Source organism: Stylophora pistillata, chromosome 5, assembly GCF_964205215.1.
Source record: "Stylophora pistillata chromosome 5, jaStyPist1.2, whole genome shotgun sequence".
Taxonomy (NCBI): domain Eukaryota; kingdom Metazoa; phylum Cnidaria; class Anthozoa; order Scleractinia; family Pocilloporidae; genus Stylophora; species Stylophora pistillata.
The window spans coordinates 8099120-8117976 of NC_142523.1; the positions used below are offsets into that span (position 1 = coordinate 8099120).

Below are 18857 nucleotides of genomic sequence, written 5' to 3' on the forward strand. Positions count from 1 at the left end.
AATTCTCCAGTTCTGGCAGAAGGTTCAACTCGAGTATCTACACGCGCGAGGTCTTGTTTGCTAAATGTTGTCTAGTATCCAGACCTCACTCGATAATGTCAGGTTGCTCTTGGAGATTGTTCTTGTTTCTAAGAACAAAGACCGCCTGTTGATAATGAGGGGACTAATTGTCTCTTGATAAAGTATTTTGTGAACGTCTTGTCAATAATTCTCATTCAGAGAAAAAGAAACAGTGAGACAGTTTTCATTAGCTCTTAATTTGTCGCGATCGATGCCAACACTACGCGACGGCTCCAGTCTGAGCACGGCGAGAAGTGAAACCGCTCGACGTCAAGTCATTCGACCCTTCGTGTGCTCAACTTTTAAGGATTTCCACGCGGAACGTGACTTCTTGCAAGAGAAAATATTCCCTGAGCTAAACAAGATATGTAATGAGCGTGGTACGTCTTTTATTCCCGTTGATTTGCGCTGGAATAAGAGTCAATCTCAGCAAAACAGTGAACATGTTCTACGCTTATGTTTAGACAGTGTCGGGCGATGTGCTCCGTTTTTTATCTGCTTGTTAGGAGACAGATACGGAGTTCATAGGGCTGCGGAGTCTGAAGTGAAAGATCCTGCTACGGAAGAATGGCTGGATAAGAACTTTGAGACAGCTGCTGCTTGTGGATATGAATGGTTACTTGAAGAAGACAACAGGTACAAGATCTGATGAGTATAATTCTCTCTTAAGCCTTCATACAATTCCTTGTGAATCAGTTTAGAGAATTCAGCTCGAAAGTTTGTTTTTAAGTCTTCTTACTTTATTGCTGACTGATCTGCTAGGTAGGAGAGGGCTGAATATTTATCCATGAAGGCAGTTGAAGGTTGAGTATTGATCAAAATGTAGTTTCTCTTCATTGGGTTTCACCAGAAGTAAGAGTGTAGCTAGGGAGATAAAACTTTTTGAGCAGTTTTATGTCTAAGCGACAGAGCTGATTAATGAAATGCTAAGTCAGAGGGTATGCAGTCAACAATGCAGGCTCAAGTGTCCTAGGTCTAAAATTTAGCGAAAAATAATAAGGGGTGACCTTTAAAAGCAAGGAACTATGTTCTTGTTGAAGGCATTTTCCTATTTCCTGAGGTTTTAAGGAGTGAATTAATCTTTGAAAATTTTTAGGGGGTGTACCAAATCTTTGGAGGTTGTTCTGTAAAAGAAAAGCAGCAAGGAAAACGACGCCTCGAAGCAACAGAATAGGAAATCAACTATACGAATGACACAAAATCTGTGTTTCCGCTGCAAAACCTAGCACATGCATATACGTTATTCAGCTCTGTCTGTCTGAGCCCCTCTACAATTAACGTTTAGCCCTATCTGTGGCATAGATATTTTGAGGAAATTTCTCCATCTGCAGTCTTTGCAAAGAGTACAAACTTTACTCCTTATCTAAATCTAAAAATGAAGAAAGATCATGAGACATACACTTTGGAGTATTCAACTTTGTATTTTTGCAACTGAACTGAGATCTCTTTATTTGAAGATATAACAGCATTACTGAGTTGGAAATTGTACAAGCATCCTTCCGCAAGAAATATGATTATGGTTACTTCTATTTCCGCAACTCCACCCATGTGGAGGAAAAGCCTCAGGACATTACTCCAAACCAAAAAGAAAGTGTTCTGTCAATCTACAAGCCAGAGAGTGAATATGCTGCAAGGAAACTGAGAGAACTCAAACAACAGACCATTGATACAGGTTTGTGATGTCAGTATTTTACTACTGTAATGTTGACTGACACAGGTACATGCCAAATTGTACCTCTTGTCCTCCTCTGTAGCTGGTTTGGATTGGTTCCTGCTATCAAAAATATAATAATAACAAGGGTAGATGTAGAGGAGGGGTTGTGGGGATGTGCAGTCTGCATGTACCTATCTACAAAATCAAATGTACAGTAGGTGAGAGGGTGTGTACATATATATCATGATTATGAGAAAATTATCCAAGAGTCATAATGATTGATTATTCTCATACCTTAACACCTTTCTGTGTAATGTCACTGTGCAAGTTTTACAAACTTCACATGTAATGCAAACTTTTTGTGAAGTTAGAGGTGAGCAGGCTTGTACAGAAGCTCTGAGAGGGGTGTTGGCCTAGACCCCTCAAAGCTCACTATATTTACCAACTCAAATCACACTCTTAGACTCCTCTTGTTATATATCAGCAATAATGACGGCCTACTTACAGGCCACAAACCGAATACCTTGATGAAGCTTAAAATTGTATTTTAAAACTGAGGTGTCTATCACTGTTAGTGTTGCAGTTCTCCTAGTCACTAGGGACCTTAAGAAACCACGATGGTGACACCAAGGAAGACTTTGATTAAAAAATGAATTTCTACTCTTAGTTAGAATTTCAAAAATGGCTGCAGGAGCTTACTGTCTCATACAGCGCCACAGCTCAACTTCAGCATGACGTATAAAGTAGCCGTTGAGTTCCAAATGGAAATTAAAATAATTTGCCGTCACGGTTTCGGTTTGCAGACGACGCAAATTTTGGCAATTTCACGTTGTTGTTTTGCATAGGACGGCTAAGAAATGTACAAAGTTTCAAAACGCAGGTGCTGAGCTATTGTTCTGCCAATTAGATCTCTTGTTTTTCCACGTCCTCGTTGCCGTCGTGGTTTCTTAAGGTCCATACTGTGTGCCACAGAGATGTTGTAAGCCTTGCTAGTTACTCAAATCAATGAACACGAATCAAAACTATAACAAAATTCTCAAACATGATTTCTCATCTCCAGCTCAATTTGAGCACTAATAGGACAGTGTATGCCTCATGCTTGTAATTGGACAGTGTAATAGGACATGTGAAGGGACAATTAGCACCAATGCCTTTGCAAGTGGATAGAACATCAGGGGCGGATCCAGTAATTTTTGATTGGGGGATCCAAACTTTGGTTCAGAAAGGACTGTTGGACTTTTGAGGCAAATTACTTCTCCCTACACCCCCCACACCCCCTCCTACCAGTCGCGGTTGCACGTAATAATTCCTTGGCCGCTTCAGTACCGTCTACTTGGATTCATTAAAAACATCAGCCAGTTAAAAAGTGATATACGATCCTGTCGATGTAAGAATTTTCAGTTTCAAAGTTGTAAGCGTCAGGTCTGTTGGGGGGGATCCGGACCCCCCGGACCCCCCCCCTGGATCCGCCACTGAACATGTCACCTTTGTTCACTGTTGTCATGCATTTGGCCAAGTTAACTTTACTTTATTTTTAACGTATGACCGATGTCTGCTTTCTTTCTCAAATTTTGACATAGTTTTGACTCATTGGTAACAGGGCTTTGTTTTGTCCAATTCTTTCTGTAGTCATACTAGCAATAAACAGATTAGACTCGCACTTCAGGGTCGTCCGATTTTGTTAATCACTTGTATGATTACAGACCAAATTGGACTTCACTCAGTCCTTTTACCAATAATTAATATTAATAAATATTTTTAATCCATCAGAGTTGCCTGTACATCACTTCACAACTCTGGAAGAGCTGGGTGATCTGCTAATCAAAGACTGGATCACAGTCATTGACTTGTTGTACCCTCCAATTGATCCACATGTGTTCAGGAACACAAAATCAGAAGTTTTCCGGGAGTGGTCTGCTCACGAGTCCTTTGCAGAGGCTCAACGGCAGGTATTCGTGAGGACGCCAAGGATCAGAGAGATGGTAGAGGTGCTTAGCCTACATGCCGAGGTTCGACAGGGAATCAAGAGAAGAAGTAGTATGATTGTACCTTCTGCAGTGCTGGGAACTTTCATGACCAGTCTTCCTGGAAGTGAGAAGGAGACCCTCCCACCTGTGTTGGTGCTTGCAGGTATGTAAATATATCTTATTAACCAAGCGCGAGGGCCGTACTGGGAGAATATCGGCCCGAGGTCTTGACAGTATGGACCGAGCGCAGCAAGGTTCATACAAAAAAGACCGAGGGTCGATATTCTTCCAGTATGGTCCTGAGCAAGCTTGGTTAATAAGAGATTTATTATACGACTGAAGTTCAAAGGGACACAAGTGCGGTATCATTCGGGACAGTGCCGGGTCCAGTACTGAGAGAATATTGACCGAAAATAGAGCATTTTGATTGGTTGATTTTAGTTATTGGCCCTCTGACTGCCCGAGTCGTGTAATAAAAAAACTTATTCGACGGTCAAACCTCCATTATCCGGACCTCAATTTTTCTGGATTTTGGATTATCTGGACTAGCTTCTCTGGTCCCACTACCTATGAATATCTATATTCATATTTCCAATTATGTATCTGGACTTTCAGTTATCTGAACTAGTCAGCCCACTCCCCATGAGTCCAGATTATGGAGGTTCAACCATATTCAAGCATGCATCATACAAGTCAATGCAAAATTGACAATATCTAAGAGTAAAACTACCACTTACGTGAGAGACTGGGTAAAATAGCAGAACACAAAAGAGGCAACAATAAACGGAGATGGCACAGAGATGGTGTATTAACCCTTTGACTCTAAGAGTGACTAGCATCTAATTTCTCCACACAACATCACCCCTAATCAAACATTTAGCTCACAAGAATAAAGGAAATGATCACCAACTAAAGAAGCCCTTGATTGTTGAACAAATTCTCCTTGTCAGCACCTCAGGAAATGTATAGAGAACAGTATGGAGAATATGCATGCTGATGTTAGGGTTAGGTTACCTAACCCTGACCCTAACCCCCTGGGATTTAAAGGGTCAAGTCAGCACTTTTGACATTTTTTCTAGTCAAGGATCCACTCTGAATCTGACCGAATTTACATTTACGTATATTGTAAGTTGTATTCGTTGTCATCACTCTTTGTAAGATGGCAGTTAATACCACTGATCAAAAATCTTTCTGAACTAAACCTTTTCCTTTGTCAGGTGAGAGTGGTTGTGGCAAATCTACCCTCGTCTCCCATTGGCTCAAACTGATCACTGTCAGTCATCCCCAACTCGTCACCATTCCTCACTTTGTTGGCTGTGATTCCGGTAGTACTGACGTCACGAACTTCATGCGCCGCTGTACAAGTGAACTGCGGCTTCACTACCTTGATTCCGACCTCGATGACTCCAAAGACAGTAAAGATCTTAGCGACTTCACGCGCGTCACTGAAGCTTTTAGGGCAGCTTTATCTCTTGGACCGTCTGTCATTGTTTTAGACGGAGCCGACCATTTGGGGCACGCTTTGGACGTCCCAGCGTTTACGGTGAAAGAAATGCAGTGGCTTCCATCCAACGTCCCAGTGTCCTGCAGAATCATCGTCACTACGACCAAATCTGATATGACCTACCGTGCGCTCTCGCAGCGTAAAGATGTCTACTGCATCGATGTGCCTCGATTGTTTGATGTCCGAGGAAAGACTGATCTGTTAAGAGAGTATGTAGGTTCAAACTACAATTTCTTAGACGCGGCTCGGATCTCCAAGATTACTTCCTCTAGCCTGGCTCATCTTCCTCTGTATTACGTTGCTCTGGCTTGTGAATTACGTGTTTTCGGTACGCACAAGAACGCTGAAAGGTTATTGGAGTCATATGTACACGCGTCAACCCTGTTTGATATGTGGAACTTGATATTTCGCCGTTGGACCCACGAGTATGGATGGTTGCGTCCAGCAGCCTCTCGAGGCCCTGTTCCCGCGATAAAGGCGCAAATGTCACGTGATCGTATGAACAGTGGCTGGGTGGCTGATTTGCTAAGGCTCTTTGCCCTATCACGTGAGGGTTTATCTGAATACGAGGCTTTGAGCGCCTTGAAGATTATGGGATACCTGAAGAACTACGAAGTAACCAAGGCCCATTGGGAAATGCTCCGTTTGATCGCAGAACACGTGCTAATTGAAATGCCCTCTGGGTTGTTGACTTTCCCGCACCAGTCCGCTCGCGGTGCCATAGAAATTGCCTTGCTGGGTAATCTGACCTCCCCGTCCCAGGAGCGCCCGGTCTCACCCTCATTTCAAGAGAGCTGGGAGCGACAGAAGCAGCAGGGTCACACTGTTCTCTCGAGTTTCTTTTCTAAACAGCCTTCATCCGGGCGCGTGGTGGACGAATTACCATGGCAACTCAACATGGGTGGAAACATGGAGGCATTGTGCAAGACGATTTGTGAGCCGAGAGTATTCGCGAGACTCCTAAACTCATCAAGTGAAAAACGAAGAAAAATCGATTTACAGTCATACTGGAGAGTTTTGAAGCAGGCGAATCGGAGGCCCGAAGAAGTTCTCTATCAAATGGCAATTCAGTCAACAGAGAGACTGCAAGACGACTCCAAGGAAGTTACTACCCGAGAAGTCGGATCTGCCTCGTCTAAAACGAACGATTCTTCGGTCGTTGACGAGTTATGTCGAAAGGCGAACGACGATGCCTTGTCTCAGCTCGAAATAGCGCTCGTGCACTATTTCGCAGGGAAATTCCTGGCGGAAAACGGCCACGATCAGATGGCACACACCCTTCTTTTGAACGCCTACAAGATGGCTTATGCCGTGATCTCAGTAAAGGACATTTACTTTATGTGCGATATACAAGAGTCATTGGGGAATTTTTATCTTAAACTGTCTGAGCCCAGCAAGGCGGCGTTTTGGTTTAATGGCGCATTCAAGTCTGCAGGAGAAATGGCTTGTGCTTCCGACTTGGTAAGATGCTTTTGCTAACTTAACACTATGATATCTGAGGCAAAAATTGAAAGTCAAAGTTACATGTAGGTCTATCTTATCGAGTTCATTAAGCAGTACCAAATGATAGTATTGCACGGTGGTCTCCGTATGAATGGTCAGACTCAGAAGTCATATTGTGTGACGGACTTATTTAGCATAGGAAACAGTGTTACATGAAATCGTTTCCAAGTAGCTTATTTGTAGTAGCATTGCGGTCAAAGGTCGAGCATGCGCGAGGGAATCAGTTCTGGCCGGCCGCGCGGCAATTTCCCGCCCAAAAAATTTCAAAGGAATACAGTGTACATAAGAAACGACCAAAATAAGTGAAATAAAATTGACACGTTCATAGAAATTTGTGAAAGAAAACAATAGTGAAAAAAAGTAAAAGTGGAGGCTTTATTCAAGGGCGAGTTTCCTGTTGATCTACTATTCTGTTATGAGCTTCACCAAAACAGTTGTACGCTTTTAAAATATTATGGCTTACTGGCTTGTGTGTTTGTTTGTTACTCATGTGAAACACGTTAGTTCGGCTTGAAAGCATGCCTTATGTGCCACCTACTGTAGTTAACGTTCTCACATGCGCAAGCGTTTGACGGCTGTATTATGTGTATTAGCCTTCATCTATGAATTAGGGTTTTACCAGAATACCAATATCAAGTGAGATGCCTCACTTTCAAATAATTTACTTCCTGTTGGCTGATTTGATTCGTTTATGGTTGAATTTTGTTGGCTTCTAGGTCGAACACGAGGCTTTGATTGGTCGCCTCCTGAATCACATCGCACTCTGCCAGTTGCCAAGTCACGTGCCTCTCCCACCGGGAATGCACAACCGATCGCGAGCACCTACTCGAAGCGGAAGAGTTAAGACACCAAGTTCAGGAAGGGAAAGAGAAAAGACAGAGGAAATGGGATTGGAAAACATTGGCACCATCTTAGATGAAGCAAGGAGGCACATGGAAATTTCTCAAATGTTTCCTGGTATGTACTTACAGTGACTTAATCGGTATTTACTTAGTCTCCATGCAGAAGTCTTTCAACGTTGCCTTGTACTCTCGCACTGATTGACAGCTCTTATCCTTCTTTTATACGACATCAAAGCTCAAACTTACCACTTTTTATCTTTGTTAACCTGTCTTAGGCCAAAGCAGCGTTTATTATCATATGGGTTTGTTGGCTGCAAGACAGAAACGTAGAGAAGACGCTGAGTCCTTATTCCGCAAATCTCTTGATATGCGCGAACAATGGTACGGATCATGTCATCCTCTTGTAGCAGAGATTTATGACGCGTTGGCCTCGCTTTCATGTTCGGACGCAGCAGAGTCCCCTAATGTCGCTACAACAGAGGAAATGTTTCGCCGAGCCTTGCACATGCGTGAAGATCTCTTGGGACAATCTCATTTACTGGTCGCAAATACATTATTCAAGTTAGGTAAGTGCGAAGTAATCGATGTGTTCGATACATGGACTTCAAAAATGATCTACTGGAGCGGTCTACCATCACGTCAGAGGAAATACTAATTTCTATTCTATGAAGCGAAAAGGTGTACTGCCAGTCCTTTTATACCAAGTATTAAAGGTTCTAGCTTGGGAGTGTCGCTGCCACCTTCTCTCCTTGCCTCCTAGATGGGATGCCAGTCCACCTCTTGTAAAGTTTCTCGACATTTCGTCCGAAGCCCCTCCCCCCCCCCCCCCCGCATTCACCCTATTTACTCCCGAGTGGAGAGAGGCAATGTGTCTTGTCCAGTAACTCATATTAATGACCACAGTTATGAAGAGTGCCTAGAACTTTCCATACGTGGTCCATTTACCTCACTTCAAGATAGGATGTGTTGCGGGATTAACGAATCCTATTCACCTTTGGAAAAAGATTGTATTTTTGCCGGTACTTTTGTTTTGTTTTGTTCGAAGCAATTTTGGTACATCAGCCAAAATTTTGTCCTGTTTCTCAATTTCCAGGGAAACTTCTCCAAGCTAAAGGCACCAAGGATGCCATCAGAGAAGCAAAGTTGCTTTTCCAGCGAGCACTGGACATACGCACGTCAAAACAGGGTGTTTATCACGCAGACACCAAGAAAATCAGACGCGCACTCATGTCCCTGGAAACTGTTTATGTAGGCGCCAAGTTTAGTGGAAAAGGAAACGGGAAAGGAAAGGAGCTGCTTGCCTTAGAGGGCGTCAGGAGCCGACCTTTAACTAGTTAAGACGTCTTCCAGGGTTGATTTCCGCCAGGCAAGCGCATCTTAATACTGACCATGAGTTCCTGCTATCGTCAATGTTTGGCTTCCGGTGGGAAATCGATGTGCACCGTTACGACGTACATCCTAGTGCTAATAACAAGGGATTGTCATGGGAGAACAACCTTGAAGTGAACCCGAAGAATTGAGATCCTGGGTGCGTAGCTGACGTGGCTGGAATTGTCATCCTCATGTTCTACTTGAACTTGTTTTTTTTTTTTTTTTTTTTTTCATTTTTTTTTTTTTTTTCATTTCTTTCATAACTCAAGGACATGAAATGTAGTTCAAAATACAAAGACTAAAGACACTTTCATATAAATGAATTTTTTTATTGACCTTGTCTAAAACTATTCTTCTTAAGAATGCAATTAACAGCACAAGAATTTAGCCAATGAAGTGGCACCAGAGGACAAGGAGATCAAGTTTGGTAGAGGTTTAGGGAAAAAGAACTATCTTTTGTGACGCCGATTTTATTGTTTTTGTATACGAAATTACAAGATTCTAAGAGACTTGGTGAAACAAAAAGATGGAGCAGCTTGCAAAAAACATCTCCAATATATTTTCTCTCGAAAATCTGACATCTTTCTTATAAATATACTCATTCCAAAAGGGCTTAGGCCGCCATATTTTTGTACAACTGCGACAAACAGCTCCATCTCTCGAACGCATCCAAACTGTAATAAAGTCTAGCAAAGTTCTCAAGTGTTCTTTGAGTAGTTAAAGCTCGTCTTTTGGTTCAGCTGGGGCTTCTTTTGATTCTCCCTAAAAGGAAAAAATATAGTGTTATTACAGTATCACTTTTTCCCTCTCGTCCACTTTTCTTCAATTTTCGGCATGATAACTCAACTGATTAGCATTTTAACTTTGGCATTTGATACCTAGGGTTAATTTTTTTCCTGATAGGTGTCAGTATTAAAAAAGTAATACATCACGGAGCTTCCTCTCAACCCCCCACCGCTCTTTGCTTTATTGTTCAAGTCCATCTTTCTCACGATATCTTTTAACTGCTGACCAAGTGCTTCCTAGTTGTTGAGAAAAAAAATTAAAGAGTTGGGCAAAGGAGCACGAGGCTTTCCTCATTCGTTAAATCTTCGCGGCTCTTCTCGTTCAGAAAACGATGTAAGGGAAAAAAAAAAAAAAAAAAGAGCATCTATGGACAGACTTGAACCATTCGTAGTTTACCTCAACTTCATCTTCTTTCTCCTCTGTCTTTGTCTCTCCTTCTGATGGTGTCTCTTCGGCAGCTGCTGATTCCTCCTCTGTCTTCTCGTCTTTGTCTCCCTCTGCATCAACCTCCTCTGCGTCTTTGTCTTCTTCGTCCTCCTTCTCCTCGGCTTCTTCCTCCTCGGGTTCCACCATGGCTTCCAGGTCTACTCCCATACTCAGACGAAGCATACGTTCGATACGTCCAGCGAAGTCTTGAGAGTCCTGAACAAAGATTCACAGTGTCAATTTCAAATGTACCTCCGTGGAATTAATTTCCTCTCTCGCAAGACTGAACACTATTCAAATTCCAGTACATTGTCAAGTAGACAGTTCATGAGAATTGACCAAATTATAAGTTAGTGGATATTGCACTGATTAAGCCTCGGAATAGACACTGGCTGACATGGCGCGCCAAAGGGCCATTTTGCTACTGTCAAAAAGGAGGGCAATCCGAATCAGATCTCTTATTTCTGCCCATGAGCAAGAGCTTTTCATAAGCTAAGAAACCCTTGAATCCAAAGAGTGACCAGCATCTAATTTCTCCTTACAGAAATACAGCTGAATCATTTTATCAGGATCTTAAGAATCATGGAAATGATCGCCAGCCTAAAAAGCTTTGATTGTTACACAAATTCTCCTTCTCAGCACCTTAGGAAATGTATAGAGAACAGTATGGAGAATATGCATACTGATGTTAGGGTGTAAAGGGTTAAAGTTAATTACACCAACCTTGACCATATATCCAGATCTCAATGTAGCAGTTTCAAAGAGCACACGGGCAAGATCTTTGGCAGTTTTATCTTCTTTGTCTGTTTCCACTTTTTTCAAAAGCTCTTTGACCAATGGATGCCTTGGGTTAACCTCCAAAGTTTTCTTTTGGTTGGCATAGTAACTGAAAGAAATTCGGCACAATATTAGTCAACCCCTAGTCTCCCGAGAGCAATCAGCATATTTTAAGAACAACTCTACTTATCTCCCATGAGTGGCCAAGACAGAATTCCTCCTTACAATATACCGCTAATAAAGAATAAAGAACAATACCAAACTCTCCAAACTAACATCATAAAAATTGTATAGCAGACAGTATGGAGAATTACTAAATGATATCTTGGGGGTGAAAGGGTTCTGGGAGGTGGTCAAATCCAGAAACGTGAACTACAGAGTACAAAAAGATGTTAATTTTGCATAAATTTTGCCTCATTCTGTGATAAGGGAAAAATAATGATGGCAGTGACAGTTACACCAGCTTCATAGACATTACAGTTGGTCTTAACCATCATGCCAGTTCACTGTAGCTACTTTTTACTAACATATGCCAGGTGGGATGCATGGCAAATGGGAAAGGGAAGTAGCAAGAAAATCCAAGTCAATTTAAAACGAAAAGATTGCTGACACAAAACGTGCAGGTCCTCACTGTCAAACACTCAGATACTTTGGCAACATAATCATGGTTGTCAAAAAGATTGTGAGTTGCCAACTATGATACAAAGTAGGTGGTACAATGTCATGCTCATAGCACTGAAAATTGAGCCACAAGCATTAATTTTTATAATAACGGTGTGTTTTTCAGAGAAGAAAGTGAAATGTGACAGGTGCTGGCTTATTTTGACACAAGCCTTCACAATTGTTGCAGCAATGCAACCAACTTGATTTCAGTAGTTAAAGAATACAATTACATGATTTGTACATGTATTGGACAGGTACTACAAAAAAACATGCTTCAACAAATTCATTTGGGGTCTATCCTCTTTGAAAGCAATGATTCTTACAGTTCACTTCAACTTACTCGTTACTTGGATCTTCTCTCTTGGCATAAGCCTGGGACCTCATGATTCGTTCCATGTTTCCAGACCAGCCGTAAGAGCTGGCAACAAGAGCACAGGGTGACTCATCCAATCGCTGCGAGATAGCAGCCTTTTCGATCAGATCCTTCAGGGCATCCTCCTTCAGCCATTTAAGCAGAGGTTCATATGTGCTCTCCAAAGCTTCTTGCTTCTTCTTCTGTTTCTCTGATTCTTCTCCAATCTTCAATCCTTCCTTGGCCACGTTTTGGAATTTCTTTCCTTCAAACTCAGGTAGACTCTGAATACAGTATTCATCTACTGGCTCAATTAAGTAGAGCACTTCATAACCCTTCTTGAGCAGACGTTCCACAAATGGAGAGCTTTCAACCTTTAAATAACATGACAACAGTGCATCAAAATATAGATACAACAAAACCAGTACATGTAAAGGGTATGCAAAACATTAACATAACTGCCAACAAAATGCTGTGCCTACTAGAAAAATCTTCCTCTACACACTACTTTGGAAGAGACCATGGAAAAGTATGTTTCACTGTAAAGCTTAAAAAGTATATGGATCCTGAAAATAACACATCAAACCAAAACGCAGAACAGAACAAAACAGAATGGCTTGTTATGTTACCACGACCTTCGAGAAGCAGCCCCCCTGGCCCTGATGTTAAGGAACTGAAGGAACTCACCTCCTTTCGGCTGGTTCCTGCCATGAAATAGATAGCCTCTTGTTTTTCCTTCATCCTCTCAAGATAATCAGCCAGGCTTGTCATCTCCTTATCTGAGTTAGAAGAAAAGAATCGAAGAAGTTTGGCCAATCTGGTCCTGTTGGAGTGGTCCTCCATCACACCCAGCTTGATGCTTCAAAGATAACAAGAAATTTCAGTTTAATTTCTGCAACTTAAGCACAAAGGAGATTTCAATTCAAGGAGGCAACTAAAACTAGTGAAAAACAAGAATAAGATTCATCCAAGCAGTGGCAGAAAAAAAAAATCCGACAATTATAATTATACCTTGTGCTGAATTCCTTCCAGAATTTATCCATATACTCCTCCTTAGGGATCTTCTTGATCATGTCCAGAGCCTTTCGTACAAGCTTCTTCTTGATCACCTTCAGAAGTTTGTGCTGTTGGAGATTTTCACGACTGACATTGAGAGGTAGGTCATCAGAGTCCACAACACCACGGATGAAAGAAAGATACTTGGGCATCATATCTTCAAAGTTATCAGTGATGAAGACACGTCGTACATACAGCTTGATCTGGTCCATCTTTTTGCCATATTCAGAGAAAAGGTTGTGTGGGGCTGATTTAGGCACATAGAGAATTGAACGGAAAGTGACTTCACCCTCAGCAACAAAGTGGGTCTTGGCAAGAGGCTCATCATGATCCTGATAAATAACATAATGTTAATAAGTAGTAAATAGCTATTGCTACCTTGTACTGGTGTTGACTAACTCATGAAATTTTAGAAATTTAGGGCAATTAATGGCACTGACATAATTGTGGCAGCAAATTATTTTTTACATTAAATTTAATTATTTTTTTCCTCAACCTATGACATCCTCCATGAAACCGTGTAGTACACAACTTAACAGCAAATACAACAACTTAGAAAAATAACAAAACCTCACATGCCACACAGAACCTTTAAACACATTTACAGACTTATTAACTCACAGATTTTTTCTCTTTATCTTTCTTATCAATGTAAAATGACTGTTCATAACATGGGAAAGAAACAATCCAAGAAAAAAGTTAAAGAGCCAGAAGAAACATTACAAAAAAAACTTGATCACGGAGTTCCAAGTTGCAAATGTTTTTGTTATTAAATGTTAAATCAGTCATGTAGAACTAGACAAAGCACAATTTTTAAAAGTTACCTTGGTGAACGATTTGTAAAAGTCATTGTATTCCTCATCCTTGACATCTTTGGGTTTGCGGCTCCAGATAGGTTTGTTAGTGTTAATAAGTTCCCAATCCCAAGTGGTCTTTTCCACCTGAACAAGATCAACATTTACAAATAAACAAAAGCAACGAATGACGAACATAAATGTTCAAAAAAGTGGCTGCTTCATTGGTTTCCATTATATTGTAATTTTTTAACTCCCCTTATTATTGCAGGCTGCAGACTGCAAACTGTTAGTAAAACTCCCTTCTGCAGGTAATTTGTTTTCCACCTATGTATGAAGGTTAATCTTCTTTTTACATCTTAAAGAAGCTCCCAGAAGAAATAAACCCTCTAACCACTGAAAGTGATAAGTTTCTTATTGCTCCCAATGGTGTCACCCTTGAATCAAACATAAAGGAAATGATTGCAGGGTCAAGAAGCTCTTGATTATTATTCAAATTCTCCTGGTTAAAGTAACAAATAAAATGTATAGAGAACAATGTGGAGAGCTTGCAAACTGATGTAAGGGTGTAAAAAGTTTATTTACATGCAGCAGACAAACCTTTTTAGTCTTTGGTTTCTTCTCCTTTTCTTCTGATTCCTCCTCAACCTCTGCGTCATCGTCCTTGTCTTCCTTATCCTCATCCTTCTTCTCCTCTTCCTTCTCTTCATCTTTCTTATCTTCTGCAGCTTCATCAGCTTTCTTTTCTTCAGCAGCTTCCTCCTCAACTGGCTCCTCCACTTCCTCAGTCTTGCTGGTCCACAGGTAGATGTTGAAGTTGATGAACTGACTGTACTTCTTCACAAGGTCTTTGATGGTGTCTGGCTCAAGGAAGTCACGAGCTTCCTCTTTCAGGTGAAGGCTAGAGGATAAAACAAAATTTTGGTCATAGTTAAATTATTCAGATAGCATGCTATTATCTTGCTTCTAAAAAAAAGCATTTTTAGTAAAACTTCAGAATGGAAAATCTTTAAAAGCCTAGAGGAAAGGGAAGTTGGGGGAGGGGATACAAGCATCTCTCCTTATAATGTACAGACTCAAAAAACATTTGACAGAACAGCAATCCTTGTCATAAAATAAAGGGTAAAAGAAAAACAAATGATTGTGGTATAGATGATCTCAACAACTGCTAAAAACAGGAGTCGACACTAGAGAAAAAGAAAATTAGTGTGGCTAAAAACAAGGGAAAAGAGCGCAAGGGAACCAAATTTCAATTTTTTTTAAAGCCAGATTGTTTGACGGTCCCAAATGATTTTGTCACTGACACAAATACATCACCCTGCATATACCATTTTGTACCAAGTTGTTTACGGTACATTGAAAAGTGGTTATAATCACCTGACAGTTGTTCCTCTCTGGAGGGTGTCACCCCTGGGATCCTCTGTGATGCTGAAGGAAGCTGCATCAGACTCCCAGATGTACTGCTTGTCATCATTGTGCTTAGATGTTACAATAACTCGGTCGGCAACAAGGAATGATGAGTAAAATCCCACACCAAACTGACCAATAAGATCACTGGCCTGGTCACTGGACTGAGCATCCTAAAAATTAAAGAAAGCAAAGCTTTGAGGATATGGAGACAAAAATACAATGACAAATCTACACTGCAAAAAATATCTATCAAAGAAAATGCAACTGTATGAGAGACCTTGAAAAAAATAAAGAAGTAGTACATACTATATACAGTTTGAGTTTTGAACATTGCTCTGAAAAAGTAAGCTGACATTATTACAAACACCTCCATCAAATATACAGATGTTAAGCAACCACACTCTGTTTGCAGTTTGTTAAAAGGTTGGAAGGTGCTGCACTCTACATAAAAGCCAACATTTAAACCAAAATTAGATGAAAGAACAGAAAAAAATGAACTCTTACCGCCATCTTCTGGAAAAACTCGCTTGTTCCAGACTTAGCAATGGTACCCAAGTTTTTGACCAGTTCCTCTTTTGTCATACCGATACCAGTATCAGTTACATGAAGGATGTTGTTTTCCTTATCAGCTTTGATCTTAATTGACAGTTCTTCTGTAGCAGCAAGAGCTGACTTGTCAGTGAGTGACAAAAATCTGATCTTGTCCAGGGCATCAGAAGAATTGGAAATAAGTTCTCTCAAAAAGATCTGAAACAAAAAAAATAAACAAATGCTTTCAGTGTCTGATTATTATTGAAACTTCTTATCTCACTGAATGAAGAACATGGTACTAATGATAAACTTGTAAGCTAATAACAAGTGGGAGTCATCTACTGGTAGTGCCAAAGTTAACAAAATAATCAAGAAGTCCAAGATATCTGCTCATTTCAAGATGAGAAGATATCTGTAGAGAAAATAACTTTTCCAATCCCTTTACCTGATAGTTGCTTTACAAGAACAGACAGTATTTTGATTAACATCACTGCATGCATGAATTGAGCCCATAATTCAAGATTTCAAGGCTTCCAAAATGCATTTTCACAGTTGTACTGTACAAGCAGGAAGAAAAACAATTTTGTTGATGATGGCTGGTAATGTGAACTGGCCAAAGATATTGACACTGACAGGTCACTGTTTATCAAATTATATTCAGGATTTGCCTCTCCATTCAGAACTTTCCTAAATGAACACGACTTATCCACTTGTCAAGAAGGTGAAGTTTTCGGCTGCTAGTTAATGGTCCAGCCAAACATCATCCTTACTATCCATTCTTAAGCACCCATGAAAGCCAGTTACTTTATTTTCTCAGATCTTGCTTTAACCATAAGAACAAATGCAAAATGGTAAACAAGGAAAACATTGTCAGTGTTCTCCTACCTCTTTATTTCTGTACAGAGAATTAATAATCAGCTTCATCATTCGGCTAACTTCAGCTTGGAAGGTGTGTTTCTCAGCCTTTTCTCTAAGTTCCTTCATCTGTGCCACATTCAAGCCATCAAGTTTAATAGCTTCCTCTTCTCTCTGAACAGCTTCATCATCTGTCTTAGATCCATCTCTACTTTTTCCAACATCTTCATCTACTGTGGGTGGTTCTGTCTCTGTTGGTTCCTCTGTCTTTTCTTCTTCCGCAAAACAAAAAGCTTGAAAAAATAAAAACAAAACAAAAATAAACCTACATTGAAAATAATGTTGGTAGTTTTCATCTAAAAAACCTAGATACCAGGGAAAGCAAGGTGAAAGTAATATAAGTTAACCCTCTCACTCATAAGATCTCATTAGTAATTCTCCTTTTTGTCTGCGATACAATTCTTATGATGTTAGTTTGGAGAATTTGGTATTGGGTCAACTCATGATCCCCTAATTGATAATTTTTCTTTATTCTCAGCATTTGTCTGCTTTATATCATAATAGTATTGTAAGGAGAAATTCTGTCTTGGTCACTTTGAAATAAAAGGTTAAACTGCTGCAATTGTAATTGTTAAAATAAATCACATTAATGAAACAGGTGTCTTTTCCAAACAAGACGAAGATGTTTTTCAGTCACACAATTGTCTGTTGATGAAATTACTTGAACTTTCAACACTTTGCTTCTGAAACAATAAGATGTCATTTACTTAAAATAAAAGATCTGAAGAAAACATTTTAAGTTTTAAAAAGGTGAACAAACAAAACAACAACCAAAAATCCTTTTCACTCAAGAATCGGCATTAAACAACTACATTGTTTATTACACAAGGCCCAAGTGGACAAACTTCTGTTAAAAAAAAAAAAAAAATGAAAAAATAAAACAAAAACTGAAATGAAGAAAAATCAAATTCCTTGAAATTTCTTCTCCAGTAGCTAACAATCTCATGAAGCTTCAAGTTTCAGTTTTTCTTGAAGATGTTTAATAACATATCTGGCCAATTCCTATTGGTTGGTGGAGAATATCCAATCACAGGCTGACATATAATGAGGGTTGGATTTTAAATGTTACAAGTGCATATTCACGAAATTAGCTCACGCAACTTCATAAATGTGTGCTCATACAGACGATCTTGCGCTAAAACTATTTTGGAAACAACTTTTCGCGACTCTCACATCTAAATAAAAGAGAGTAAGCAGTAAAATTTTCATACAATCAACTCAAAGAGGTTGGAAAAAACAAAGAAATTCTGTTGCACTCGAACCGTGAAATCATCTTAGTTAGAATTATTGTAAAGATTGTCTGGTGACGCTGAGGAAAGAAAATTCAACTGTGCAATATCTGGTTGTTGATTCAGTTTCCATACAGGAGTATCCATTTAAATGTTATTGAAGTCAATAAGTTATATGGGAGAAATTTTGTACAATAAACAATACCATCAATAATAGTATACAAGTCTGAATTAACTTTTTAAACAGTCTTTCGTTTTAAGATATCTACAATTTTCCCACTTCAATTTCCAATGGTGGACGTACATGAACCTGAATCGTTGTCTTGATGTTAGTTGCTAACGAACAGTTTTAGATCGCCACAAGTGAGTTAAAAAAATCGGACGGCAATCAATCGTAACTTAGCTTGACAAACGAATCAAATTTTGTAATTACCCAAAGACTGAATACTCTTAAGCATACTTTTGAACAAAACGACCGAATATTTCTCTGCATATTTGACGTAGACTATTTGCTTTCGTGTACGTTGACATGAAATAAAAGTTTCGTGAGCGTAAAATTCTTCAAGGAAACTGAATGAACTGAAATTATACGTGCAAAACCAAGCTTTTCCTTAACCACCCAAAAGCAAAAGTACACTTACAAGAAATTAGAAGTAGCCCCAAGAGGCCTAGAAGGTATGATTTTCTTCCCATTTCTTGAATTCAAGATAAAACAGCTGCAAATGACAGCAGTAGTGCGGAGTAGTACAAAATCTCTGCAAAAGTTGAAGTGGAAGGAAGTACTATGCAGCTTTCAACCGATCCAAACCAACCAAAATTTTCCACGGCCAAAGCTCGTGTCTCGTTCTGATTGGCTTATACTAGTCACGTGCTGAACGTGGAGAACTTTGATTGGTTTATTTTTCCATGTAATTTCATTGATTCCGTCTAGTGAGCCCTCGTTTTGCGCCGAACTTTGAACTGTATTTGAGAGAATATAATTTTTACTTCTGTAACAGCTCCCTAGCTTTAATCTCT

General features: G+C 39.9%; 2 protein-coding genes across 2 annotated transcripts; one reads left to right on the top strand and one right to left on the bottom strand.

Annotated features, from left to right (window-relative positions):
- Positions 1-127: 127 nt before the first annotated feature.
- LOC111339850 (tetratricopeptide repeat protein 41) lies at positions 128-9056 on the top strand. Its single transcript, XM_022946575.2, is given in 8 exon segments — positions 128-696; positions 1518-1732; positions 3485-3844; positions 4899-6646; positions 7405-7645; positions 7806-8096; positions 8624-8862; positions 8864-9056. Coding segments are annotated over 8 exon segments (3567 nt in total). The 5' UTR covers positions 128-271; the 3' UTR covers positions 8912-9056.
- A 153-nt stretch (positions 9057-9209) lies between these two features.
- LOC111339851 (endoplasmin) lies at positions 9210-18696 on the bottom strand. Its single transcript, XM_022946576.2, has 12 exons — positions 18482-18696; positions 16582-16844; positions 15670-15912; positions 15133-15335; positions 14356-14656; positions 13786-13902; positions 12917-13293; positions 12593-12764; positions 11894-12279; positions 10837-10999; positions 10084-10329; positions 9210-9663 (listed from the first exon to the last, which is right to left on the bottom strand). Exons 1-12 carry the CDS (start codon positions 18531-18533, stop codon positions 9619-9621), a joined length of 2568 nt encoding a protein of 855 aa, XP_022802311.2. The 5' UTR covers positions 18534-18696; the 3' UTR covers positions 9210-9618.
- Between the last annotated feature and the right edge of the window lie 161 nt (positions 18697-18857).